This window comes from Sebastes fasciatus, chromosome 19, assembly GCF_043250625.1.
Source record: "Sebastes fasciatus isolate fSebFas1 chromosome 19, fSebFas1.pri, whole genome shotgun sequence".
Lineage (NCBI taxonomy): Eukaryota > Metazoa > Chordata > Actinopteri > Perciformes > Sebastidae > Sebastes > Sebastes fasciatus.
In genome coordinates, this window is record NC_133813.1 from 18945093 (window position 1) to 18972701 (window position 27609).

The following is a 27609-nucleotide window of genomic DNA, read 5'->3' on the forward strand; positions in this document are numbered from 1 at the left end:
AAGGAAGAACAAAAGGTAAAACTACACCTCCTCCGCGTATGTGGGTGTTTTATGCAGGCATATTGCTGAAACTGATAAATTACCACACACTTCCTCCATGTGAAGCACGGGACCTGTGTGCTCGGCTGGATTGGTCCATCACTACATGGGTTATCATCAGTCTGCTGCTCTCCGCTCCTCAAACAGCTAAGCTATAGCTGTCGTAGTGCAGACGCGACTTCACACCGCAGCAGAAGCAGGTAAAGAAACCTCACTATTCTAACTTGTAGGCCTAAATAACATGCTATGGTTAGGTTGATTTTTTTAAAGCTTTATTTCGTTTTTTGCTGTCATCTCTAGCGTTGTCATCGGGCATATTATTGACGGTACTCAGACGCACTAGCATCCTCTGAGTCCTGCCCAACAACATCTGGATCCTGACAGATGAGGCAGCTGCTAACGTTAGCTGCTGCAGATGTGAAGCTCAGCGCTATAAGTTAGCTTTATGGGACCAAAGACGACGCTTTTTAACGTGAATTTGTAATAAAAAAAAAGGCACCTACTCGTGTAAATGTTAACAGCCAATGTGACAATTGTGAGTTGTGATCATAAGACAGCCATTACAGCACTAGGAAAGATAAACCCTTGTTGTTTGTGTTTCTGAAATTGCAGAGTTATTGCAATGAAAAGGTAATGAGTCTTTGGTCTAATGGTTTCATTGGTGAATAGGGTTACTTGTGCTCAAAGTAAGTTAATGCTGCTAATGGAAACAGTTTTGTTTTTATTATGTGTAGCTTTTTTAAGAATCCAAAGTTGCATTGACATGTTCTTTTTATAAAAGATATAGCATCCAATGTTGGCCTGTAGGTCTCCTCTAATGTTTCCAACAATATGTTTTATTATCATTCTTGTGAAGGGCTCATTGCATGGGTGGAAAAAAGTACAAAAATGCAAGTCTCCCTCAAAAATGATCCACGGCACACTGTAGTGTTTGAACACAATTAAAATGCCTTTATTTGACATGGTTAAAATGGTTGTTTAAAATGAGTCATTTTAAACAATTATTGCCAAGGAATCCAAAGAGCACCTGTATGTGATTACCACAGAGACCCAGAAGGGCTTCTACTCCATTGTCTTAATATTTTTATTATGCTTTTAAACACAAACACAGACAAACCCAATAATACACCAACACACAGTGGCCACACAATAACTAAAACATCTCAGACTTAGATCCCTGACACATGATTTACATATCACATAAGATACTCAAAGGAGATGATTGTACTAGAGTTGATTACAGTGATCGACAGTGATTCAACAACAGAACATTTTTAAGAAAAATAAAAGAACAAAACAAAATAAAAGTCAGTAAATAAACATCTCGCCTTAAAATGCCAATTTGCCAATTTTCAATATTGTAATCTAGCAAGCCCTTTAGTTCAATATTTGTAAGTCTTTTGCCAGCATATTTAAAGAAGGATGTCGAAATCTTAAAGGAATCTGAATGTTAGATATTCCATTGGTATTAGCTCAAATATCAGTTTATGCCGTCCCACAATTGTTGTTGGTGTATCATCAATCCATTGAAGAAATATATTTTTCCGGGCAGCAAATGTAAGAATACTTATTTGATGAAAGCCTTTAATACGAGGACTGTGTAAACCGAGAAGCACCACCTGAGGATCAATGTCAAAGTGGACATTAAAAACCAAATTAAGTTTACCAACAGTTTTATCCCAGTACTCCTCAATATGGATACATGATAACGTGCCTATAACTTCCAACCTCCAGTTGGCATTTTGAGCACATTTCTGTCAAACTTGGATTCATCCTGAGCCTAAGCTGGGGGGGTGATCTGTATACGATGCAATATCCTAAATTGAGTTTCTCTGGTTCTATTGCATATGGAAATTTCCTTCTCTAATGGCCATATTTCTATACCCATGCTGTTTCGTCATTTGTGAGATTGAAGTCATTATTCCATATGTGTCGTAAATATTCTGAAGTCGTGTTACTAGCTAGGTTAAGTTCAGTATACTCCTGACCAAGAACTGATTTCTAGGTCTCTTCTTTTCCACTATGTCTGTAATTCCTGATTTAAAATGAACGACCCATTATAAGGATACAGTGGCTTGGTTCATCATATAATGACAGACTTGATAATATACTCATTGGTGATCAAATGGACTGTAAATCATATTTTTTTTGAGTTGGGAGAATTAAAAACACTGTATATTTTCTCAAATATCCTTTATTGACAAATTTTGCTATACATTTCCATATTCAATGGATGTTCATTCTCCTGTAAAAACGTATTAGAAAACAGCAGAGTTACAGTTTAGATATTTCAGGAAGAAAATGATCAGCTAGAGGTGAAATGATGTGTCGATTAATGGATTAGTCATTGAACAAAACTACTTTGATAATAGATAAATTGTTCAAGTCGAACATTAGGCAGTTCCTGCTTCTCAAATGTGAAGATTGCTCTCTGTTTAGTATCATTTTTGATATCTTTATATGGTTAGTCAGACAAAATAATCAATTTGAAGACGTCCCCTTGGGTTCTTGGATATTGTGTTGCCCATTTTTCACCATCTTCAGACCATTAATTCAGAAAATAACCTTCAATAACTTTTCTTTTAAGATTATTTCGCAGCAAAGACTAATTGCGGTGCGTTGGATATTTTAAAACATGTTGACTGCCAATTAGATATTTCAGGATCTCAGCAATATCTAGCTGTGATTGTGTGATAATGACACTACAGTTAAGTTGGCCAAGGACACTCATCCCTCCGTTTACAGGAGCTTATCTCTTCCGCGGCTCTGCAGATCACTGTCAGGGTTGCCCTGTTGATCTTTTAATGACGCTGGGGGATCCTCCTCTGCTCCAGATGGCCCCGTGTTGTTCATGTATATGTCTGTGGGACCGTGTCTGTGTTGTTATTAATGCTGTACATGGCTCGGACCCCCCTGCAAGCTCTGATAAGTCCTCTCTAACCCCTCCCCCCTTCTGCCCAGATAGTGAAGGTCAGATCATGTGACTTTTGTTATGATAAGAGGCGCAGTATGGCATCTGGAGCTGGGCGGCATCTGTTGGTGTTTCACGAGGCCTCAAATCCAACCGTTTGTTCTTCGTCTAGCTGTTGTGATCACCAGGGATCAGGGAAGTTTAGGGCTTCAGAGAGCAGTTCAGTTATCCATGATATAGAGCATCTTTGTCTAGGAACTATAGAGGCATTGGGGCCTACGCTGTTTCGGCCCATCAAGCTCGGAGGTTTTTTTTTATCAATGAATGTCTGGCAAGGAGGGATTTGATATTCACTTTAGCAGGAAACTTGGATATTAGCTTGCGTCCAGCCCACCCTTGAGTTGAGAGTAGGGCTTCACAATTAATCAAATATTAATCACAATCACAATTTTGGCTTCCAATAATTAAATAAACATGATCGCCTATGATATTGATGTTTAAAATGCGTGCTCTGCTCATAGAAAACTCTGTAGCATATCAAATCAAGCGCTTCCATAAACTAACAGCCAGCCACCAGCCTGGTGATCGAGATGTTTTGGCTTCACTTTTGGGTATACTGTAGATATTATCTGTACAGCCAATGTGTTTATGATTAAATTAAGAGCATAGAATTGATTATCTAGCTCTTAATGTTGCTAATTTTGCTCTCAAAGTGCACCAGATTGAAGCATTTAACTTTAAAATGTAGCTAACAAAAGTAGGGTGGGGTGAATATTCCTGTATTTTCTCATAATGCAATATATATATATATATATATAGCAGTAACAAATATTGCAATGTCAGTTTTTTTCCAACATCGTGCAGCCCTAATTTGTACATTAACAGGGATGTAGCACAGCATGGAAGTGAAAGCAGTGCTCTGTTTATTTTAATGTGAAAGTGCAATAAGTATGTTGTCGCTAAAAATGTATAATCACGATAAATAATCGTTATCTCGATATGGATTAAAAAAATCGTGATTATTATTTTGGCCATAATCGTGCAGCCCTAGTTGAGAGGTGGCTAAAACCGATTGGTAAACATGACTTGTGAGTTAATTGTGTCAAAGTTATGTCAAAGTAAGCTTACTCAGCTCCAAGGTAAAGGATTCCAATGAGTGCTTGGCTACAGTCATTTTGTAGTTTCAGAAACTCACTTTCCTAATAGTAAACACGCAAACATCATCAGAAACTCAGCTGGGATTTCAAGCAAGGCGTTTCAGTCAGTTCAGGAGCGAGTGTTTCTGTAGGGGAGGGTAACTCCCTTTGGCGTGCACTTTGGGCTTTGTAACTTTGCAGACCTTTTATAGCACTAAAACTAAACACACTATATGAAAGGGGAAAAATCATAATAGGTCCTCTTTAAACCACCAAAGACAAAATGAACCACTGTCTGATTGAGATTCAGGACTATAATTTCCAAACCCTGCTGGGCAGAGAATGACATTTGCAGTGATATTTCTGTGTCTTTCTCTTAGTAATAATATCATGTAAAAGACATTTTCCCCATCACCAATGTAGCAACTGCTACACATAAACCTCTTAATATGAATGGAAAATGAGCCTTGCCATTTATCTGAGATCAAAGTAGGTCAAGCTTGGTAAGTTGCCTCTCTTCTCGGGATATAAAAAGCCCACTGGAGCTGGTGCACTGCGAGTTTCATCCAGGGTCATGGGTCTATATTTTCCTTTAGTCCATCGAGGCCGACTCCGAGTCCACTTAATCGGGGCACATTGTGTGTGTGCTTTGGTGGCAGTGATACTGTACTAAACTGGATTTCAAGAGCTTCTTTTTTTCAGCTCAATAGGGTCATTTTACCTGAAATGTAAAGGCCACAAGAGTGTCTGCTTTTAAGAATAGTCAGGATAACTTGGAGGTTATACCAGGACCAGGCAGTAAGTAAGTTATGTTATGCTCAACGAGTCTCTGTGTAGATGTGTGGTGATTCTGTCTTCCTTTTTGTGAGTTTACATCGCTATATATATATATACTGTATCGCTGGCGATGGAGGTAGAGAGGCCACCTAGAGTGGGTGTCTCTTCCCACACATGGTCTTCATTCTGAACTTGGCTGGAGCTCCCACCGTCTTGTTTTTCTTCCCTTTGTTTTCCTGTGTCTGTGAGATTAACTCAGCTCCCAGTGCCACACAATCCTGTCAAAAACCATGACGGAGGGCGCCTGGGTTAGCTCAGTTGGTAGAGCGGGCGTCCATGTATTAAGGCTTGGTCCTGACCGCGGCGGCCCGGGTTCGAATCCGGCCTGTGGCCCTTTCCGCATCCACTCTCTCTCTCTCCCCCCTTTCAAGACTCTATCCACTGTCCTGTCATAAAAAATGGAAAATGCCCCCAAAAAAATAATAACTTTAAAAAAAAAACATGACGGAAATCAAGAGATCCTCTCCGTCTCTCTCTCTCTCCATCCCTCCTTTCCTTCTCTCTCTCTCTCCATTTTCCTCTCACAGATAATGAGCAGATAATAAGCTGAGTGGACTTTGAGATGGAAAATGGCCCTCTTGAAATTATGCAAAAAAGGCTTTTGGTTAGACGCTGCACATATAATAATTAACCGTGTTATATAACTGACATCAAAAGCAGACTGAACCGTCGCTTTTATAGACGCGTCAAATCTGTCCACTTAGAGCTGGAGTTTGTGATACTAGACGTGTTCGCAACGCATTAATTAGCACTTAACAGAATGTGTGGAAAAAGTCCAGACTCGGCGGAAAGAGCTGCATCTCCTTATGTTTCACAGCTAGTGAACGGCATCTCTGATTGTTTCTTTCCCCACACCCTTTCATTACACCCACAACACGGTTCATGCTGGCCCGTCAAACGCGGTGCTCCAGCTGTGTTGCGAAAGGTAATTAAGCTTTAGTCGTGCTTATAAATTCAGTCATACTTTGCCACAGGATTTATACTGTGTACGATGTCAAATATTCTTGGCTAAATAGATATCGTTACCCTCTGTTTTCCGTTTACCTGGACTCCCTACTTCACAGTTGTTTTACGTCAGTTCCTGCATGGCCAGAGAGTTCTAAAACAGAGAAATTCACTGGGCATTGAGATAATAAAGGGAGTATACTTCAGGTAGAACAGGTTGTTTATCGATATTTGTTCTTCCTGCTTGCATAATATATTGTTTGTTTAGACCTCCCTCAGTAAAGTCCAGTTTTTGGTTGCAAAATTGCCCCCTCTTAGTCGACTAAGATTTCTTTAGTCGAGTAGTCGTTTTTAAGGCTGTCAATCGATTTCAAATATTTACTCGCGATTAATCACATGATTGTCCATAGTTAATAGTGATTAATCGCAAATTAATCGCACATTTTTTATCTGTTCAAAATGTACCTTAAAGGGAGATTTGTCAAGTATTTAATACTCTTATCAACATGGGAGTTGGCAAATATGCTTGCTTTACGCAAATGTATGTATTTATTACGGGAAATCAATTAACAAAACAATAACAAATATTGTCCAGAAACCCTCACAGGTACTGCATTTAGCATAAAAAATATGCTCAAATCATAACATGGCAAACTCAAGCCCAATAGGCAACAACAGCTGTCAATGTGTCAGTGTGCTGACTTGACTATGACTTGCCCCAAACTGCATTAGATTATCATAAAATGGGTGTGTAAAGGGGAGACTCGTGGGTACCCATAGAACCCATTTTCATTCACATATCTTGAGGTCAGAGGTCAAGGGACCTCTTTGCAAATGGCTATGACAGTTTTTCTCACCAAAATTTAGCAAAAGTTTGGAGCGTTATTTATCCGCCTTGGTGACAAGCTAGTATGACATGGACGGTACCAATGGATTACTTCCTAGTTTCATATGATGCCAGTATCACTCTAGATTTAAAAACTGAGCTTGCTACAACCCAAAAATTGCGAGTTGAAATTAGTGGCGTTAAAACAAGTTTGCTTTAACGCGTTATCGCATTAACTTTGACAGCCCTAGTCATTATTTCTGAGAAACTTATGAGCACATCTCTGGAAGAAATGATAAGAGAGTGTTAATAGCAATATCTGAAAGGCCAGCAATTGTAATGTAATTCTTTAATTTTGTAATCTGCTCTTGTGTCTTAGGCACCAATTCCCCCCCGAGGCTCCCATCTGATGGAGCAGTGGTTGTCGGTCTTTGTGAAGAGGCACCATGTTTCCTTGTCATGTAACCCCCTGGCCCTCTGCTGAGCCACCGGCCTCCTGCGGTCATGCACCTCCAGCGCAGCCCTCACAACCCCTGCCGGATCTGCTGTGCAGCTGCCCCGCTCCACCTTTGAACGCCCACTCTGAGACGCCCTCCCCAGACCCCATGGAGTCCCTCATCGTGGTCACGGAGTACGAACCCAGCAGACCGCCTGGAGAGGCTGGGGAGGATGAGGTAAGATGAATCACACCCAGGTAACACTATATGTACCAGAGATGGAGCCTAATTGGACATTTGGGTTACTACTGAATTAAATGATTCGCTTGAGACATGATGATACATGGCCATATTTCTTTTTTTTGTAGACTACATTTCAGATTTATCAAATCAACACCAAGACCATGTAAAGTTGATACAAAGAGACAAATGCTACATATCCACCATCATATAATACCTGCACATAGACAACCTTACATAACATGCATAAAAGGAAAATAAATGTGATTTATCATATGTCAGGTAGAAGAAATGGACAGTTCTGAGACGCCCGAGCCAGCTTCCTCTGTGGCGGCGTCTTTCCGGACTCCTTCCTGCGACCTGCTGTCCCACACTGTTAGCCGGTCAGCGGCTCTGTTACCTGAAAGGGGGAGATTAAACCTTTCAGACCGGAAACTGTCCCTGCAGGAGCGCTCGCAAACTGCAACATCACCCTGCAGCTCACCGGGACTCAACGGGCGCTACATTTACCCGTCATTACCCTACTCTCCCATCACGTCGCCCCATTCCTCTCCACGCTTGCCCCGCCGGCCCACTGTGGAGTCCCACAGTGTTTCCATCACAGACCTCCAGGTATGGTTAAGCCTTGAGGCTAACACAGTTCCAGTGATAAGAATTTTAAATTTAAGGCCTTTTGTGAAGTTGATATTTCTGCTTAAAATGTGTCCCAGCCTGGAACAACAAACAATACTGTTAACACAAGATAATGCTATAAAAACAGTTAAACCAAGTCGAAATCCCAGGAAGTTAGCTAATATGAGGCTACAGCCATTGTAATAAAAAACTGTGATGACATATAACTAGAAAAGCAATTTCTGAAGAAATTGCGGTGTGAATGCTGGATGCTGAAGAGCTGACGCTACGCTGAATTGCTGGCTTAAATGTTGAATAATACCAATAATGTATGAAAGAGTATGAGTCAGTTGATAATAGTTTGAAATGCATGAAAAAACAGCTAAAGCAGTACGAATAGTTCGAAAAGCGGGAAAGGGATGAATGATGAAAAATATAGTCAGCTATGAAAGAAGTTCAAATGAAAGTGTGAGAGCAAGGACTTACTGTAAATGAGTGGGCTGAAAATGAGTTGAGGTTTCCTTCAATTGTCTTTGTTGGATTAAGGATAAAACATTTGCTGAGGTCTCCCTGACAAAAGCCCTTTTATTTTAAAATCGAGTGAAAGTAGGGGGCTTTTATTTTGAAAGGAAAGCCTCATCCTGAGCTTCCTGTTGGGTTAGATTTATTCTGTGGGGCTTTTATTTTGAAGAAATGCATCGTCCTGAGTTTCCTGTTAAGATAGAATTACTTTCTGGGGCTTTTATTTTGAAAAAACTAGGTCCATCTCTAGTGAGAGTTACAGTGAGAGTTGGGAGCTTTTATTTTAAAAAAATAGCCTCATCCTGAGCTTCCTGTTAAAATACAGTTACTCTATGGAGCTTTTATTTTGAAGGGGGTGGTGGGGTGGTTGTTGAGACGGGGAGAGAGGCAAAAATGCTTCCAGCATTCACACCAATTACGGTCTCTGCACCATCTGACCAGTGTTTTCCCTTAAGGACTGCATTGCATAAAACGTTACACATGAACAAACAATCTAACTAATGTTCACACAGAGCCAACATCTGCTAGTTATCAAAATGATCAGCATCACCTGAAAGTAAGCAGAACTACATGTGCATTTGTCTTAAAAGCAGCAGCAGCACACTGGTAAAGATTGTGGATGCAAAGGTAAGGTCTTACAGCGTCAGTAGATGTAGATAGTAGCTATGATCCCTGTTACACATAGATGCAGAAACCTGTAAACGTAGGTAAAAAATCTCTCTCTCATTAGGTGACTTATTTTGAAATTTCCTCTTATGGTGGAGACTTCCTCGTCAAGGTGAATGACAGACAGTCGTGTAATGCTGTTAGTCATTGTAATTCCTCTGAATAGTATATTGACATCGTCTTACTATCTTTCTTGGTCTTAGGAGATAAACAATCAAATAAAACTACATTTAGAAAATGTATTTTTAATGAAGAGCTGGTTAGTCAGTGCATCCCTAGGTGTTTGTATGAATCATTCTCCGTAGGCTGTTTGTTCTCAGCGCTTGAATGTGTTCCCATCGCTCATTGTTTAAAATCCATACTCGCTTTTCACCAGAATAGAATACACCTGTACTAGACTGCATAGTTCCTTCTAACACATCCTACCTCTCAAATCTCAAACCTGGAGGTTTTTACTTTGACAAATTGAACTGGAACAGTGATTGCAGAGTCATACTGACGCGCTGACAAGCACAGAAAATCTCCACTTGGAAGACACCTTGGGAACACTGATGTGCAAAAACGTGGCACTTAAAAAAAAAAAAAGATTAATTGAAGGGGAATTTAATGGACAGGATTTCGTTTGGCGCTCTTAGGAAAAGCAGATTTTGTAGGAATGCTTATGATGTATCTAAACAACCTCCTTTTTTCTCTTATCTCTCTTCTTTTCTAGGACTGTGTTCAACTCAACCAGTACAAGCTGAAAGATGAGATTGGAAAGGTACCATCAGAGACAGCTCACTGATTGCTCCCTTTCACTGACTCTTCCGTTTTTCTTCTCCCCATCCGCCTACTGCATGTCTGTCAAGTAGCGCACATCATCAAGGACACGCACTAACAGTCTCCGCTATCCTCTCTCTCTCTCTCTCTCTCTCTCTCTCTCTCTCTCTCTCTCTCTCTCCCGGCTGTCCTCATTTCCCAAACTCTGTGTAAACTACCAGGCCAGGGGAGAGAGTTGGAAGATGGGGCGAGAGGCTGGTATAAATAGCGCTCTCTAAGGGTTGTGCCGAGGCTTAGTGGATACAAGTGTGTGTGCTTTTTTTTTCGATTGTGGGTTTCATATGACAGAATGTGCGTGGCTGCTCTGGATTTCTGCACGAAAGGTAGACATGTTAATGTGTGTGGTTTTGTGTTCAGCCCGAGACAATTAGAGCCTTTCAGGACTGTTGGAGAGGCTTCCTGTTATCAGATCATCTCTGGGGCTGTAGGATGAGCTCTGTGCTGCCTCTCCAATCTGCTCCCCCAGCAGGAACTGATCTCCCCCCCTCCTCCCCCTTCTCTCTCTCTCTCTCTGTTTGTTTTCAAGCATGAATTTGTGCACACAGGCTACTAATTGGGCCTAGTTTTTATCCTGAATTTCCTGTTTGTGTATGTGTGGGCAGGGGAGCCTGATAGCATAAACCAGATCCAGTTTCCTTAATTAGCCTGAAATCCAAAATGAAAGAGAGAGGGAGATGATTTGAATTTCTCTGTTCTCACTTTGAAGCAGCTGGTACTCTTTCAGTGTACACTGTCAGCCCACACACTTCCCTTGTGTGTGTGTGTGTGTGTATTTGTATTTATTTAGATTGCTTCGCACATAGTGTGATATTTTCTTTTCTTTTTTTTTCACATGAAGAATGACAGCTGCTCAATCTCACTTTATTTGGCTTACTGTTCTATTTTACTTATTCCCCGGACCAGGGCTCCTACGGTGTTGTCAAGCTGGCTTACAATGAGGATGACAACACGTACTATGTGAGTTCTTCGTGCACACACAAATACAGATGTGATTTATGTTCCCCATTTCTCTCACTTCTCTCTCATTCCTTATCACTTGTCACACACACACATACACATTATAATAATCAAACACACACATTTACTGGTGTGATCCTCCACATAGGAATATGTCTCCAGTTAATTGTGCCTCGCTGAGTGCCGTAATAGCAGCTTGAGATTTGCTGTCCGTGATCATTGCTGCAGTTCTCATTAAGCTGAACGGTGTTGACAGGCAATGACATGGGGATTATTTTAATATTCCTCCCAAGTGACAAAGCCCACATGTCACATTCAGCGATTATATCATTGCCATAATAACTGAGGGCACTGAGGCTATTAAAAAAAAAAAAAAAAGTCTATTTCCCCAGAACGGTGAAAATATCCACTGAACAATGTAGCTGTCACACATTGTTCAACACTGCCTCGATGGTTGTCAGCTACAGTAATTGTTCGAGACCCCATGTGCAGAGACCTCCAAACTTAAGACAGACCAATGAAATAAATGCTCAAATTCTATGATCTGGCAGTCAAAAATAAATTGTCAGAGTAGATGTTAAAGCATCTCATTTTATTTAGTGTCAGTGCTCGTTTTTTCCACTTCTCCAGTTTAATAGTTTTTAAAAGGAAAAACTGCAATAAAATTCAGTTTTATTCAGCAACTAAAGTCGCTTGAATTACAAGTGTCTGGTCCTGTCACAGACCATAAACTGTATATCAAGATGGACAACATGACAGCTCCCCAAAAGTGAAGCCAAAACATCTTGATCGCCCCCTGGTGGCTGGCTGCAATACAGGTCATAAATCTCGCCCCTTCCATGTTAGTGGATGGGACATGAGCCAAACTAAAAAGTCAAAGTACACGTCAAATACAGTTTTCATTTTTCTGATAAGTCTGGTATAAATTAGTTATTTGATGCTATAAAAAGGGGCTGAGATTTCATGATTGAAAGCTGTGATTGACAGCTGCTCTGAGTGAAGTAGTCACAGAGCCAGAGACTCGGGAATTGTACGAGAGAGGAGATGTAACTTTAACTTTCCATAACCGTCATGAGTCTGTGTTATAGAATATGTGTCAATTTGACGTGGTGCTAATGTAGCAGCTAGGTGGCTCACGCTAACAAGCTGCAGCTGTAGTCTGCTCATGATCGGCTCGGGCAGGTGTAGGGGGCAGGACCTTGATACCGAAGCTCCAGCAGCTCGCAGTCTCTGGCCAAAGAGTTTAGAAGCAAAGAGACGAAACTCCGGTGTTTTTTGCCAACAGCCGCTGCCACCATTTTGGACTGACGCTGAACACTTCTTATATTTATAATATTTTATGGTTCAACACAGGCCATTTTGGTAGAATATGATATGTATGATATATATAATTTTGTTTTACTTTTGTACGGCACTTTTTAGGCTGACGTTTTTACTGGCGACAGGTAGTCTCTTTCAGTCCAAAATGGCAGAAGCGTAGCTTTGCTGCTGGGCGCTGACGTTGCGATGGAACGAACAATATGCATAGCAATATACGTTCTTTGCTCTGGCTCCAAATTACCTAAAAACCTCAAGATGGCAGCTCCAGTATCTGGGATATTTTGGCTTCATTTTTGTACAGTGGAGGAGGAAGTGGAAAGGCGTTGTCCGTCTATACAGTCCTGTCACAGACAGGAGAGTGGCAGAAATACTAGCTTCTTTAGCCCTGAAATGTGTTTGCCATGCATATGTGTTTTAAAACAGGGCAATGTTCACTCGTGTGTTTAATCTCTAATTTCAAAATAAAACAGGTGAAGTGAGCTAACAAGATCCAGAAGTCCATCAGTTCATACCGTATAGTCCAAAATTACATTGTTACATTGTTGTGTCTCATTGTATATACACATAATGTCTCACTTATATTTTATGTGTTACAGCTAAACATTATTATTAGTGGATTTAGTTGAGATTTTCTGGAGTATTTTGTAAGATAAGAAATGATAAGACACTGTACATTACATGCGTGCTTGCATTCTGCACCAGTGTTCTTCTTTTGTAAGTCTAGTTTTTTATAATCTTTTGTGCTTTTGTGGTCAGTGTTAGCAGTCACAAATACACAAAGGATGTTCAAGGTGAGGAGAGACATTTATAGGCGCTGGGATATTCATTTGTAGGTGTGTGGGTGGGTGCACTGTCAGATATGCATCACCTCCCTCTGCTGTGTCTTACTGTTTTTTGTTTGTCTACCTCTCTGTTAATTTTTTCTCTGAATCTCTTGCCCGCTTGGCTCTCCCTCCCTCCCCGCCTCTCTTCCTCTTTCTCTTATCCTCCCCTCTGTCCAAATCTGTCTCCTGTTCTCTCCTGTAGGCGATGAAGGTGTTGTCCAAGAGGAGGCTGATGAGGCAGGCAGGTTTCCCACGTAAGTCTGGAGCCAGGGGCAGATGGTTTAAACTGCAGAGAGCACAGTCTCTTATAATACTCCGGTGGTACATGAACAATGCATGCCAATACTGAAACCCTGTCTTTCGTCCTATCCTGTCCTTCCATCATCTGTCACTCATGCCCACCCACATTGTCCCCTCTCTCTTCCGTCGTCAGGGAGACCTCCCCCTCGTGGAGCCAAAGCAGCCCCTGATTGTCCCCCTCAGCCCAAAGGACCCCTGGAGCGGGTATATCAAGAGATTGCCATCCTGAAAAAGCTGGACCATTCTAATGTGGTGAAACTCGTAGAGGTAGGTGCTGTTAAAATAAAAACATTTTTGGTCAATCTGAACTAAACAAAGGTAAGGTAAACCGGCAAAAATATTGTAAATATAGTGTACACTTAGACTGATATTGATCTTTCTAGGTGGGCCTTTCTCTTAGGTGGCTAAAATAAGTTTTGCTGCTGCCCCCGTCAACAACAGTACATTGCTTAGGTTCTGTGTGGTAACTCCTGTCTGCTTCTCCAAACTGGGGGCGTGCCCACCGCTGTCTATTGTATCTAATACACTGACTGAGGATAAGTACGTCATACAACCACACTACAAAACACCCGAACTATCCCTTTTAAGGGAAAAAAAAAAATCAGAACATGATATTTGAGTGCCAAAAATAATTAGGCCTAATCGAGCTAAAACTGTCCACAGTAAAACAGTCTAGGCTAAAGGCTGCATTCACACCAGGTCAACAGCGATTAACGCAGGGTTGTACGGCGGTGTGGGAGGGTCAAATGGCCTATTTCATGTGACGTCATGTTGTGTACTCATGGCGGGGTTGTACAGCTCTGGAAAGGTCATCGCGGCGGCGATCAGTCTCTCTTCCATCTTCACAGTTGCTTAGTAAACAGCCGAATGCTACATGGTACACTACAATTACTGCCTCGAGGTTGTATGCCTCCGCCAACCAGTCAAGTTTACATCCATGTCTGTCCAAAATGTCATCACTTTTTAATTTTATCCTATTTCCACATTTGTGTGAAATTGTCATAATTAGCATATTAATTCTTGAGTTATGGCCAAAAACGTGTTTTGTGAGGTCACAATGACCTTTGACCAAATTCTAATCAGTTCATCGAAGAGGATGTTTGTGCCAAATTTGAAGAAATTAGCTCAAGGCGTTCCTGAGATATTGCATTCACAAGCATCGACCGGATGAACGGACGGACAACCTGAAACATAATAAAAAGGTTCTTCTTCCCTTCGGCATCTTCCGGTCTGATCGCCGGTTACGTGATCGGTCTCAGCAGCGTGACATACTGTAGGTATCTTTTGCCGCTGCGTTTTTCCAACATCCCCTGCGGTGCCCACCGCCGCAGCCTAAACGCACTTTCAAATTAAAGGTGTTGCATTATATCGGTATTGACGATAACCGTGATATTTAAAAATGAAATATAGATATCATATCATTTCACATATGGTAATATTGTGTATATAATCCAGCGCCTCATTTTATATGTACAGTTATGGTTACTCTTTCCACCTCCCTGCACTTGTATTTTGAGTGTAAAACACACAATAAACAAGATGAATTTGACTGATAGCATTATTATTATTCAAGTTTCGTGTAGTGAAAATCTGATATCATGACAGCCCTAATTCAAAGGAATGGGAGGCCTGTGTTTTGATTGTGCCTCTTCTCTCTAAAGAGCAATTTGGAGAGAAGCTTGAGCAGAGTGTCACAGAAGCAAGGAAAAATAAGGATCAAAACAACAATCTGCGTTATTATTTCAAATTGCATTGTTGCATTTTGCTCATTCTCATAAATCTGTACAAAGAGGACATTGGAGGCCCCTTAAAGAGCCTCAAATACAACAAAACTGTGTGTGTATTTATTTTTACAGCATACAAAGGATGATCTATTGTGTGTGTGTGTTTGTGTGTTTACACTCATTTCCATTTCCCTGTGATTTGGTGCCAGGTTTTGGATGACCCCAGCGAGGACCATCTGTACATGGGTACGTTGTGGCCAGAGAGTCATCCTCCAGAACAGCACACACACACCCACACACAGTCATGCATAAAGCAATCATACAAGGGAGCTATTGGTAACCCAACCCACAGATCTTGTTTTTTTCAGTTTGTGTCTTTGTAAGTGAAAAGCTTTCATCACTAACCTCATCTGTGTTTCTGTCACAGTGTTTGAGCTGGTCAAGCAAGGGTAAGCTAAGCCTCTTTTATGGTAATGATTGTGTCACTGGAATGAGCTCAATCTCATTAGTTATGATTGCTAATTGTGTGCGTGTTTATGTATTCAGGGCTGTGATGGAGGTGCCGACAGATAAACCTTTCAGTGAGGACCAGTCACGCTTTTACTTCCAAGATCTACTCCGGGGAATCGAGTATTGTGAGTCTTCCAAACCTCCTTTTCCAGTCAGTCTGTGACTGCACGGTTGAGCATTAAAGATATAATGTGCAGCATTTTCCTAGTAAACAACTTATAGACTGATACAAAAATGATCCCTCTCAACCATCACTTATGACCCACTAGAAATGTGTGGTGGTGCCTGTGTATATTAGTAGTAGTAGTAATAATAGTATTAGTAGTAGGAATAGTAGTTGTATTATTATCAATTACAATGACCCTTAAAGGAATGAGAACAGAATTAGAAACCTGATAAAAAAATAGCATGTTGTAACTTTAATATGTTACATAACTAAAGCATGTTAGTTTACATGTTAGAAGCACTATAGCATTCAAAATCTCCGCAGGGATGTGTGGAGGTGTGGGTGTGTTTATTTGTGCTTTAGAACGAAACCACTGTGAAACAATCTGAAAATACCGTTTTATTTCTCTAATCAACGCTGCTCCCTCTCTTCATTCACACTCTAGCTTGCTCGACCACCACTGCTTTCTCTCTGTCTCTAGCTCGCTCGTTGTGCCGAGGAGGAGTGGCCAACAATGCTACATAGTATACCCAAAGAACGTATATTGCTAAGAAGTGAAAGTCAATTGTCCGTTCTATTGCAACGTCAGCGCCCAGCAGCAGAGCTATGCCTCTGCCATTTTGGACTGAAAGTGACTACCGGACGCCAGTAAAATGATTTCTATTGTCATAATTTGAATGTCTCTACCGAAACGGCCCATGTAAAACAATAAAAACATTATAAATATGCATATTATTATAACTATTTACTTACTTTTACCCGGCCGCCTGGCAGAGGAGCATAAAGTGAGCGATGGATATAAATGGAAATTAGAAAAATCCAGCACACAGATTTTGAGCGCAATCAGAAACATTTCATGTCAAGGACCTTGTGGTTGTGTCCCGTGCTTTCGCCCTGCGTGTTAGTAAATAGCCTACAATTACATTAAATTCTGTTTATGTCATGCTACTAGCACTACTAGCTACTGGCCGATAGCCGGTTGTTTAGGAACAGAAACATTAATACAGCCACCACGATACAGGCTTACGCCCATGGGCGTATTATAAGACAATAAACATGATGAATTACAGCCAATACATTCATTATTACAGCCTCATACAGCTTGCAGGAAGCTGGCAGAACCGGATATGTCATATGAGCGCGCAGGGCGGTGCAGTCCCGTGGGTCTGATGCACGTTCATTATGCTGAGGAAAATAACTCTGGATTTGGCTATTAGATAATTTTACAACTTTGATGATTTAAATGAGGGCTATTTAAGTGTTCGTACTTGTTGGAAGTTGATTTATCTTGAAAAAAATGATCCTCTGATTTACAGACCTCTATTTATACATACATAGCTATGGACTCATTGGCGTTTTCACTCCAAAATGGCGAAAGCGCTACCGCAGCGCCATCTAGCGACTATTGTCAAAAAACACTAGAGTTTCACCTCTTTGCTTCTATACGCTTTGGTATACCTTTAAGAACGGGGCGTTTAGGGTTGTTTATCTATCCGCGGATGATTTGTTATGCATCTAGACACACGTTGATTTAAAGCTGATTGAATACAGATCCAGCTGCAAGTTTAATATAGATTTTTCTCAGATTCAGATTCATTTTGACTTGTATATTAAAATTAATAAAAAAAAAAAAATAAAAATACTTTTTTAAGTTGTCCAACATAGATCCTTAAAATTTGTTGTGTTATGCCTGGTACTTGGTACCATAACCTTCTTGGAGTATAAAACATCAGACAGAGACACATTTTTTACAAATACAGATAATTACCTCCTCGAAATGAAACAGTTTTGTTATGCTAATACACAATAATATCCCATAATTAGCTGTACTTGCCTGCGATCCTTTTTCTTCTGTGTCCCCTATAGAGATAAAGGTATATTATATAATCGTGGTATTAAGAAGATGAAGCTCTTTTGTGTCTAGCTCTGCCCTCATCCTACAATTCTTCCATGCTATTTACAAAAGTAAATGCTGTTCTTGACTCTAGCCACCCACGAGGCTCATTTCACATCAGCTCGGTGGCTCTTAATGTATCTCAGCACAGGAGAAGAGGTTTTCCACAAAGTGTCGTCTAGGAGACTAGTAGTGAGGGAAGGAGAGGCAGGACTCTGCACCAGGGAACCTGAAACTGTCTTTCTTTTTCTCATTATAAGTAATCGTAACTGAACAAGGCTTGGCAGTTAGGTTAAAAAAATACATTTTGATGGCTGTAATTGCTGAAATGTTTATCCAACTTCCTGTCTATGTGCACTGCTAGAGTGCCAGTATTAAAATACTGAGAAGGTGAAATATATATTTTAAGACCCTCCTCTCTCCAGACTTAGTTAAGAGAATATTCATCATCTCTTGCCATAAGCAGAATTCCTCAAACAGGATCTTGTGTTGTAATCATTTTAAAAAATGTTCTAACAGTACATTACCAGAGGATCATCCATAGAGACGTCAAACCGTCTAACCTGTTGGTGGGAGAGGACGGACACATCAAGATAGCAGACTTCGGAGTCAGTAACCAGTTCGAGGGGACTGATGCCCTCCTGACCAGCACAGTGGGAACACCTGCTTTCCTCGCCCCTGAAGCGCTCTCTGAGACCAGGAAGAACTTCTCTGGAAAGGTGAAGGAACAGTCGACTCACTAGTGCCCTCTGGGGATGATTTACAGAAATACATGAACCTTTGTTTTTCATTATTAAATCTATATAAATACTATCGCTTTCTCAGTAGTCCTATAGAATTTGCGGTCCTAGTTTTCATATTTTTTCTTGTACAGCGGTGGATTTCAACTGTTAATATAAAATCTTTATCATGTTTTTTTTTTTTCCTACAGGCGTTGGATGTTTGGGCCATGGGAGTGACACTTTACTGCTTCGTCTTTGGAGTGGTGAGTGTGTGCTTTTGGCAAAAATAGATATAGTAGATACTGTGATTTTTTTGTTTGTCGTTTTGGAGTTTCTCCTGAATGACAATCTGCTGTTTTTTCTTTCATTCACAGTGTCCGTTTATGGACGAGCGCATCATTAGTCTTCATCAGAAAATCAAGACACAACCTGTGGAGTTACCTGAACGGTCAGTTCTGCTCCTCCAATCATCCCGTGTCAAAAGGCGATCTATCGCTCCCCAGTGGCTGTTGTTTACATGATTAAACGGGTGTTTTACTTCACCTTTTACTTTGCAAAATGTGATTTAAATGTAACTGAATCTGTAGTTGTGATTCTTTCTGTCTAAACAGTGCTGACATCTCGGATGATCTCAAAGATCTGTTGCTGAAAATGCTGGACAAGAATCCAGAGACCAGGATATCAATCCCGCAGATTAAAGTAAACACTGTTTCAATTAAGCTGCTTGTTTCCATTACTTTGCATTGAAGCACATTTGATATAACATAGAGGGCAGTAAACCACCTGACAAAAAACTTCAAAAAGAGAAGAAGTGTCTGTGTGAATGGGTTTAAATGAAGGGAGATCAGCGCATTTTACAGGAAGTCATTCTTTGATCTGCACATTAAAGGGATAGTTCGGGTGTTTTGAAGTGGGGTTGTATGAGGTACTTATCCATAGTCAGTGTATTATAGTACCTGCAGTAGATGACGGTTGGCACTCCCCCAGTTTGGAGTTACCGCACGGAAGCAAAGCAATGTACAGCTGTGGACGGGGGCAGCAGCAAAACATATTTTAGCCACCTAAAAGAGAGGCCCACCTAAAAATATCTATACCAGTTTAAGTGTATGCTATATTTAGAATATTTTCACCGGTTTAACTTGTCGTGAGACAGCTATACAGTCTATGTTTCCGACGGTGAACTGAAACCGTTATCTATGATCTCATCAAAGCAACCAGACTCCATTGAAAACCCCCCGCCCCAGTAATTTTACCCCGCAGATCACAGGAGTTACTGGTCTACCGATGCCTCGAACGGTTAGTTTGTTTGTGTTATTGTATGACTTTGGTTAATTCATATAAACCAAAGTCAGATTTTTTCAATGGAGTCAGTCTGGTGGTTTTGGCGAGAGCATAGATGGATACAATGGTTTCAGTCCCCAAACAGAAAGGGCTGTCAGACAGCAAGGTAAACCGGCGAAAATATTCTAAATATACATCATCTACTGTAGGTAATACACTGACTATGGATAAGTACCTCATAGAATCCCACTTCAAAATACCCAAACTATCCCTTTAAGCTGCCCTGACACTGATGCCTCGATGATACATACCTGTGGTGTAATACAATCATTTTGTGGTTGGAGGAAAGCTTCAGATCTTTGGCAATACAGACTTCTGTATTTTTCTTTTTCTGTTCATTTCAATCTAAATATTACATTAATGAAAGTCTGTCAATAATGTGTTTTTCTTTTGTAACCTGTATCCTGCATAGCTTCACTTGATCTACTTTAAAAGGACTTTGCACTTGCATCCGTTCCATAAAATGTGTCTTGGTGCGCCTCTAGAGACATTGTGTCTTTGGAATCGAAATTAAATACACAAAGAACTCCTTTGTTCTCACGTTTGCGTCCAGGTGCACCCATGGGTGACGAGGCACGGTGCTGAGCCCCTTCCTCCGGAGGATGACAACTGTTGTATGCTGATTGAGGTGACCGAGGAGGAGGTGGAGAACTCTGTTAAACACATCCCCAGCCTGGCTACAGTGGTGAGTTCACTCACATTCATGAACAACACAGTCATGCCCCAAGTCTAATTTGTTTTTTGCTTCTGGTGTCATTAAGTCAAATATCACCAGTGGGTACGGGTTGTTTTCAATTCAGTTACCCTGAGAGATGCATGAATTGAGACATAACTGAGAATGAAGGCTTTTCAGGAGCAAATTAATTGCTACTTCTCTGTACATTTGTATAAGTATAAAGGATAGTTCTTATATTACTTTTTTTTATTTGACTATATATTCAGTCACATCACGCCACCCCCACTACAACATTACCACCTACTTGATTGCCCTCTCTGCATTTTTTATGCTAGAGCTGACTCATTTAGTCGTTTCGATCTATATTCATTATAGTTATATTAGTTAATGCCAAATGCTGTGAGAGACATGAACGTTTGGGATGAATTTGAAGCCTGTCAGCGCTTAATTTTTTTGTGTGAACTCCACTAACTAGCGGTGAAGTGCTTACGTTGAAAGGACAGACACAACATTAATAATGAACGCACCTGGCCACTGCCTTAAACAAAGTTAAAAATTCATCCCACCTCCAAATTCATCTGCTGTCATGCTGCCGTTCATTAGGCTTGTTCGAGATGAACCAGGCCTGCGCAGAATCGATCACCGCAGTTTTTAGAGCCAGGGGCCGCAGTTGTTCTCCACCGACTGCGAGACCCAGGGCATGATGGGAAACGCCTGGCTGTCGCCTGATCAAAGAGCTGATTGGCTCTTAGTTTTGACAACAAACACCATATTTTATATTTCATACCACATATTTAATGCTAGATTGTAGGTTATTAGTCTCATGTTGTGTAATGAACATTTAGTCTGTTAACAAATATACCTTGTGTGGTTGATAATAATAATAAAGGTTATTTATATAGCACTTATCTAAAACGTGCAATTACAAAGTACTTTACATAGGGCTGTCAAAGTTAACGCGATAATAACACGTTAACGCAAATTCGTTTTAATGCCACTCTTTTTTTTAATGCATTAACGCAACTTGCGATTTGAGGTTGTAGCGGGCTCAATTTTAAAGCTAGTTTTAAAGCGAAGCTACTTGTATCACATGAAACTAAAAAACCTAAGGAATCCATTGGTACCAACCATGTCATAGCAGCTTGTCGCGAAGGAGGCTGAACAACGCTCCAAAGTTATTGCTAAATTTTGACGAGGAAAGACTGGCATTGCCATTTTCATAGTGGTCCCTTGACCTCTGACCTCAAGATATGTGAATGAAAATGGGTTCTATGGGTACCAACGAGTCTCCCCTTTACAGACATGCCCACTTTATGATAATCACATGCAGTTTGGGGCAAGTCATAGTCAAGTCAGCACACTGAAACACTGACAACTGTTTTTGCCTGTTGGGCTGCAGTTTGCCATGTTATGATTTGAGCGTATTTATTTATGCTAAATGCAGTACCTGTGAGGGTTTCTGACAATATTTGTCATTGTTTTGTGTTATTAATTGGTTTTCAATAATAAATATATACATACATTTGCATAAAGCAAGAATATTTGCCAATGTTGATAAGAGTATTAAATATTAAGTACATTCTGAACAGATAAAAAATGAGCGATTAATTTGCAATTAACTATGGACAATCATGCGATTAATCACAATTAAATATTTTGATTGATTGACAGCCCTAAATATAATACCAGATACACGCACATCTTCACATATATATATATATATACATACAATATATATACTGTATATACAGTGTATACACATATATATATTTACGAACAAATATAAATAAATCCAGATGTGGTCTACAAGTAGCCTACAGATCGGATCTAACAGGATGTAACTATTTCTCTGACTTCCTGTAAATTCTTTGAAGGCTGCTGGAAACTGCCCGACATGACTGCAGCTTTTAGTCACCGCCCCCCTGCTGCTGGCGCCTGATCTCGTCCACCTTCCAGGACGAGGCGCAGTTCATCTCAAACGACCCTATTGTCGCGGCACAATGATCTCTGCTGTGCAGCGACATTACATGCAAATGCCATTCCTGGATGGTTTATGCTGAGTGCTGTCTGTTATTCTGTAAGATGATAAGACTATAGCGTCTAGTGAATAAAAACATGCTTATTATGAAGTTTAGTGTTGATGTCACCATAACCCTACCATTGTTTTACAACAGAACAGTGTTAAGAATGAAAGTGAAGCTTTTCTTCTTGACACTTCTGAGCATAATTCATGGATTTGTGTATCTTTTTCAGATCCTGGTGAGAACTATGCTGAGGAAGCGCTCCTTTGGGAACCCCTTTGACTGGGGCCGTAAAGAAGACCGCAGCAGTTTGTGTGCTTCGGGGCAAACTCTCACGTAAGGATTGTTTACAGACACACTACCGGCTCTAAACTCTGTCTCTTTGCAGTAACATTATGAGTTAAAGTACTCGTAGCAGTGTGCTGTCACTACCATATTCCCACTTAGAGCTGCTGGGTCCTCATCCCTTGCATACAGTATAGCCAGCTAATGTTGGTCAAGTAGTTTGTCAAGTATCCTGTTATTATTTCTCTTCTCCCCCCTCCTGCCCTGCAGGAAAGGCAGAGCAGGCAATGTGAGGTACTGCTACATTCATTGTAACCGAAGAAGGTAAATAACTTTAGGACAACTCCTGCCTGCTGTAGTGCTGTTTAAGTGCTAGTCTAGATAGTATACTGTAAGACCCCCGGCATGATATAAGCGGCTGTATTTCTCGATATGGCTTTAAAGGTCAAATACTCTGGAGTGTGTAAACTAGCCTGTGCTAGTTTAAGGGTGTTTGGACGAGCCATCTTTGGGAATGTTGTGCTGTGCTCTTGACTCTATAGGCTGTTTCAACGGAATTGCATTGCTAGGCGAGTGCTTGGGTCCATGTTTACTTCCTGTCAGTTGATGTCATTTATATGGGTTGCGTCCGAAATTCCATACTAATATGCTATTTAGTACAGTATGTGAGTTTTTAGTTTTTAGTATGTCCGAAACCTTAGTATGAAACCAATACTACGCATATTGCACACTGTTTCCGGTGAAATGTTAGTATGCAAATGCTGGACACAACAGTGGTAGAAATTTCCCCCACAATGCAATACGGTGACGACAACGTTCATAAAAAACCAGACAGCTCTGTAACGTCAATAACGCTTCGATTTAACTGTAAGATATAAGAATTCACTTTGCTCGGTGTAACATATATTTTTAATTAGTTCTGACTTTGATTCTCAGAATTCGTCATATTGGTCACATGCAGGGCTGGATCTTAAGATTTTAATTTAATAAATAACTGTATTTACTATAATATAAATAAACAATTGGTCCCTGATATTGTTGGCTTAAAAGTGTTTAGTCAGTTTCACCACAATTTACACTTTTATTAACAAATAAGTGCAGCCGGGCAGATGAAGAAGTGTGAGAAAGAGAGTTACAGGGGTAAAAAAAAGTGTATTTCTTTCTTTCTTTCTTTCTTTGTTCATTTGTTATCTCAATGCAGAAAATGAGGAAGGGCGCCTACTGCCATTTAAAATATATATATACATAAATATATATTTATTTTTTTTAGAAGGCGACCAGCCTATGCGACCGCCTATATGGCCTATGCCTTAAGCCGGCCCTGGTCACATGAGGTTGGTACGGGTTACCATGGTTACGCGTCTCCAACCTCCAATGAGGCCCTCAGGAATTGACGATGTAACTTACAGTTCAGCGCGTCCGAAAAGATATATACTACTGCTTATTCACACAGAAGTATGTTGAACGATAGTACACATATTGGATATGTAGTGCATAGTATGTGATTTCGAACGAAGCCATACACTGCAACAGGAAATAAACTGGGACACATTTGGAATGTTTGCATTTATAACTATGAAATGGTTTCTAATACCTGCAAGATGATTTACTGTATATTTCATGTCCGAGGGTGCTTTTGGTGAAGCATGTGGTGTGTAGCGTAGAAAATCCCATTTTACAATATAACAAATTATATCAATTGAAGTTATTTAAATAGTTAAAGCTAGAGATGCACTAATTGCAATTTTCTTTCTTTCTAAGAACTATAATTGAATGCATACTAGGGCTGTCAATCGATTAAAATATTTAAAAGTGATTAATCACATGATTGTCCATGAGTAATCGTGATTAATCGTACATTTTTTATCTGTTCAAAATGTACCTTAAAGGGAGATTTGTCAGGTATTTAATACTCTTATCAACATGACGCATTACATAAATTAGTGGTGTTAAAACAAATTTTCGTTAAGGCGTTTTTATCGCGCTCACTTTGACAGCCCTAGTAATTATGCAGCTAAATATAATAGTGCCACGCTTATAAATAACTTCCAAAAATGTAATCAATGCCTGTCTTGACAGTGTGAAAACAAAAGTAGCATTTTAAGTAGCATTCATCATGAGCCCAGAGCATCCATTTATCTTGATAAGTTGTTGCTCATTCCTTTGCATGAAGCACCGCTCTCCGCACTGAATGTAAATGAATAGTTCTTTGTGTCTCTCCTTGACATAAATGATTAACTTCTTTGATAAAACGCCCCCGTTTTTTTCCCTTTTCTTTATTTTCTTGAGTTTCCCCTTGTGTATGATATGTAAACTTGCCCGACAGCATTTCCTCAGTGCTCGCTGCCTCGCATTATGTAACAAATAAGTGGTGGGTTTCAGTTCCTAAACATAGCTTAACAGTACCTCTCTCTTGCTCAGTGATATAGGATTGACGTTATATGTTATATCTAATGCATGCATCTCTGGTGTGTTACTTAGGAAACAGGAGAGCGGTGATGGCATGAGGAGCATGGACCTGCCCTACGTGGGAGAGGACGAGGCTCTTTCCTGATGCAGAGGGTTCATTATGCACGCTGGTATCTGCCTGCCTGTAACCACACAGCACAACACCCCTTTACTCACAGTTTTATACTGGCAGCCTACGCCTGTGTACATTTCCTGGGGAGGTGGACGCAGAAAAAAAAGAGAAATAAAGAACAATTTGAAAGCTTTTATCCCATTCCTAAAAAGGCTCAGTTTTAGGGTTGTGATTCCTTGAGACTGTCCCACGAGAAGAGAACCATGAACCCGTCTTCAGCTTTTATCGCCCAACCCACTTCTCCCTCCTCTTATCCTGCATGCGTTTATAGTCCTGGCATGCCTCGTCTCAGGCTTCAACTGTACAGTTTCGTGTTTTAATCGTAGTCTATAGCCACTTTTGTGTTTTTCTCCTCGTCTTTACTTGACAATTCTTTCAGGTACGCAGGGCGCGGGAACAGGGCAGCGATGGCGATGGTGATGGTTTACGTGGGAGGGATGGTCGTCTTCGCCATCACCTCGACACGCTCTTCGGTAGAGCAGGTTTCTTTGACAATGATTGTCTGGTTCACTCTGCTGCAGAGTAGCAGTGCCCAGTTTTGTAACATATTTTATGGTGTACAGTTTTCCCAAAATTATAAAAAAAGGGGAGTGAAAAAACGTTTACTTCATTGAATGCATGTGTTTACATTCCCAATGCAAACACTCTATAAGCTATTTATGAACATTTGCACGCTCACTTGCAATTTTTCGTTTTTTAGTTTTATCACTGGCTCTTTATGAAGGCTCCCATTTACCACAATCAATAGAAAGCTTTAATGATATAGTGCTTTGTGAACAATCAGTCATACAAGATAGCATAGAAAAAAAGTGAAAGTGAACATTGATATGATTTTTTGGTGTTTGTTATTTCTATTTTTTAAAATCATAGAGCTACAACAAATTGAGTAACCAAGGTACTGATCTACCAAATGTATATGAGAAAAACCGAATGTGTTGGTGCAAAATTACTGTCTGCATAGTTCAATTTTTTATTGTTTAAACTGCAAATCAGTTCTCTCCAATTATTTGGACAAACAAAAGTTGTGTGTTGTGATACCGGTGGAACAGAGTTTCACTTGTTTCAACTGCATCATGTATTTGTTTCACTTCTCAAAGTGGATGTTTGTACCTAGACCGAAAAGAAAATGACCTCAAGTTAAACATTGTGAATGTTCTCGTTTTATTTGTTTTGTATTGTACGAATTAATGGTGTTATTTTTAAAAAACGCACATTTCCAGGACACCAAAAATGTCTAAGTTTGTAAAGTATAGTACCGTAACTTAACAAAAACAAACCTTTAAACGATTTAGTTCTTCATTGAACTCGTAGAGCTGGTCAGTTTGGAGATGGAAGCATAGTGCAGCTGCAGAAATTTTGTACAAATCTATGCATGACATATCTGTAGATGTGTTCAAAAAAAACTTTGTCATCTTTGATCGGAGGGAGAAGGCCACTCTGCAAATATTTCCAATGAATTTTAAAGTTTTTATGTATTGTTGTGTTTCACTTTAGATGATCCCAAAGTTAGCTGACCTAGCATTTTAATTATCATCTAAATTAGCATTTGTATTCCTTTTGTTGACCTTCCATTTGTTTTCTCAGATATGTTAGTGTAAGTATAGATACAGGCGTTTGATGTGTCTCCAACATAGAATATTGACATAATATTAATTATAACATTTAATGCTTCCACACTAATTATGTCAGCACTAATGTGTTGAATGTATGAGAAAGGGACTTTTGTTTTTTTAACTTGCATGTCACTCTGAACTGTCTGTTTTTCTAAGACTAGTACTATGCATATATGATGTGTCTTTCTCTGTATGGTGCAGTGGTACGCGCTGGCAGATTGGATGAGGAGGGCTGTATGTGGTTGACTGATTTTAATTTATTTTTGCTTACCCAATGTCTTTTCCAGAAAGATGTAATTATGTAGTGCTCCTTACAGTATAGAGACAAGCACGCTGGCTTCAGATATCCATAAAAATGATTGTATTGTACTTCTAAATGATAGAATTCAATGATGATAGCCATTGATCTTTTAATGCCCATGATTTAGCCAGAGAATTAACCCTCTGAGACACACAATAGACACGTTTTTGTCTTTTTTAGGGGGGTATTTAGGGGGAGATAGCAGGTCAGCAGTAGATGTCACATAGAAGTGGTGTACATCATCTGAAAGCTGGGAACCTGAAGATTAATTTGAGATGCAGCTCAGTGTGTCATGTTGTTCTAGTCATAAATTAGAAATAAACATGAATTAATAAATAATTAATTATTTAAAATAAATTTTGAGAGTGTATTAGGGTTTAGAAC

At 40.1% G+C, this 27609-nt stretch overlaps 1 protein-coding gene across 3 annotated transcripts; it reads left to right on the forward strand.

Moving 5' to 3' along the window:
* Positions 1–98: 98 nt before the first annotated feature.
* camkk2 (calcium/calmodulin-dependent protein kinase kinase 2) lies at positions 99–26542 on the forward strand. 3 transcript variants are annotated; one of them, XM_074617449.1, is made up of 18 exons: positions 99–239; positions 7074–7368; positions 7654–7983; positions 9884–9931; positions 10894–10947; positions 13294–13345; positions 13525–13658; positions 15325–15361; positions 15543–15564; positions 15662–15750; positions 18205–18404; positions 18617–18670; positions 18782–18855; positions 19019–19106; positions 20302–20433; positions 22678–22781; positions 23001–23054; positions 25212–25445. In XM_074617449.1, exons 2-18 carry the CDS (start codon positions 7141–7143, stop codon positions 25282–25284), a joined length of 1773 nt encoding a protein of 590 aa, XP_074473550.1. In that variant the 5' UTR covers positions 99–239; positions 7074–7140; the 3' UTR covers positions 25285–25445. The 3 variants fall into 3 exon arrangements, with proteins under 3 accessions (XP_074473550.1, XP_074473551.1, XP_074473552.1); XM_074617450.1 differs by lacking the exon at positions 23001–23054 and having other exon boundaries at positions 25212–26542; XM_074617451.1 differs by lacking the exon at positions 7654–7983.
* The last annotated feature ends 1067 nt before the right edge of the window (positions 26543–27609 follow it).

What these genes read in the sequence shown, in the direction of transcription:
- camkk2 (XM_074617449.1), top strand. Translation starts at nt 7,141, where the DNA reads ATGTTTCCTTGTCATGTAACCCCCTGGCCCTCTGCTGAGCCACCGGCC. An exon ending in GAGAGGCTGGGGAGGATGAG is followed by an intron (nt 7,369 to 7,653) that starts GTAAGATGAATC and finishes ATCATATGTCAG; the next exon opens with GTAGAAGAAATGGACAGTTC. An exon ending in GAGGCAGGCAGGTTTCCCAC is followed by an intron (nt 13,346 to 13,524) that starts GTAAGTCTGGAG and finishes TTCCGTCGTCAG; the next exon opens with GGAGACCTCCCCCTCGTGGA.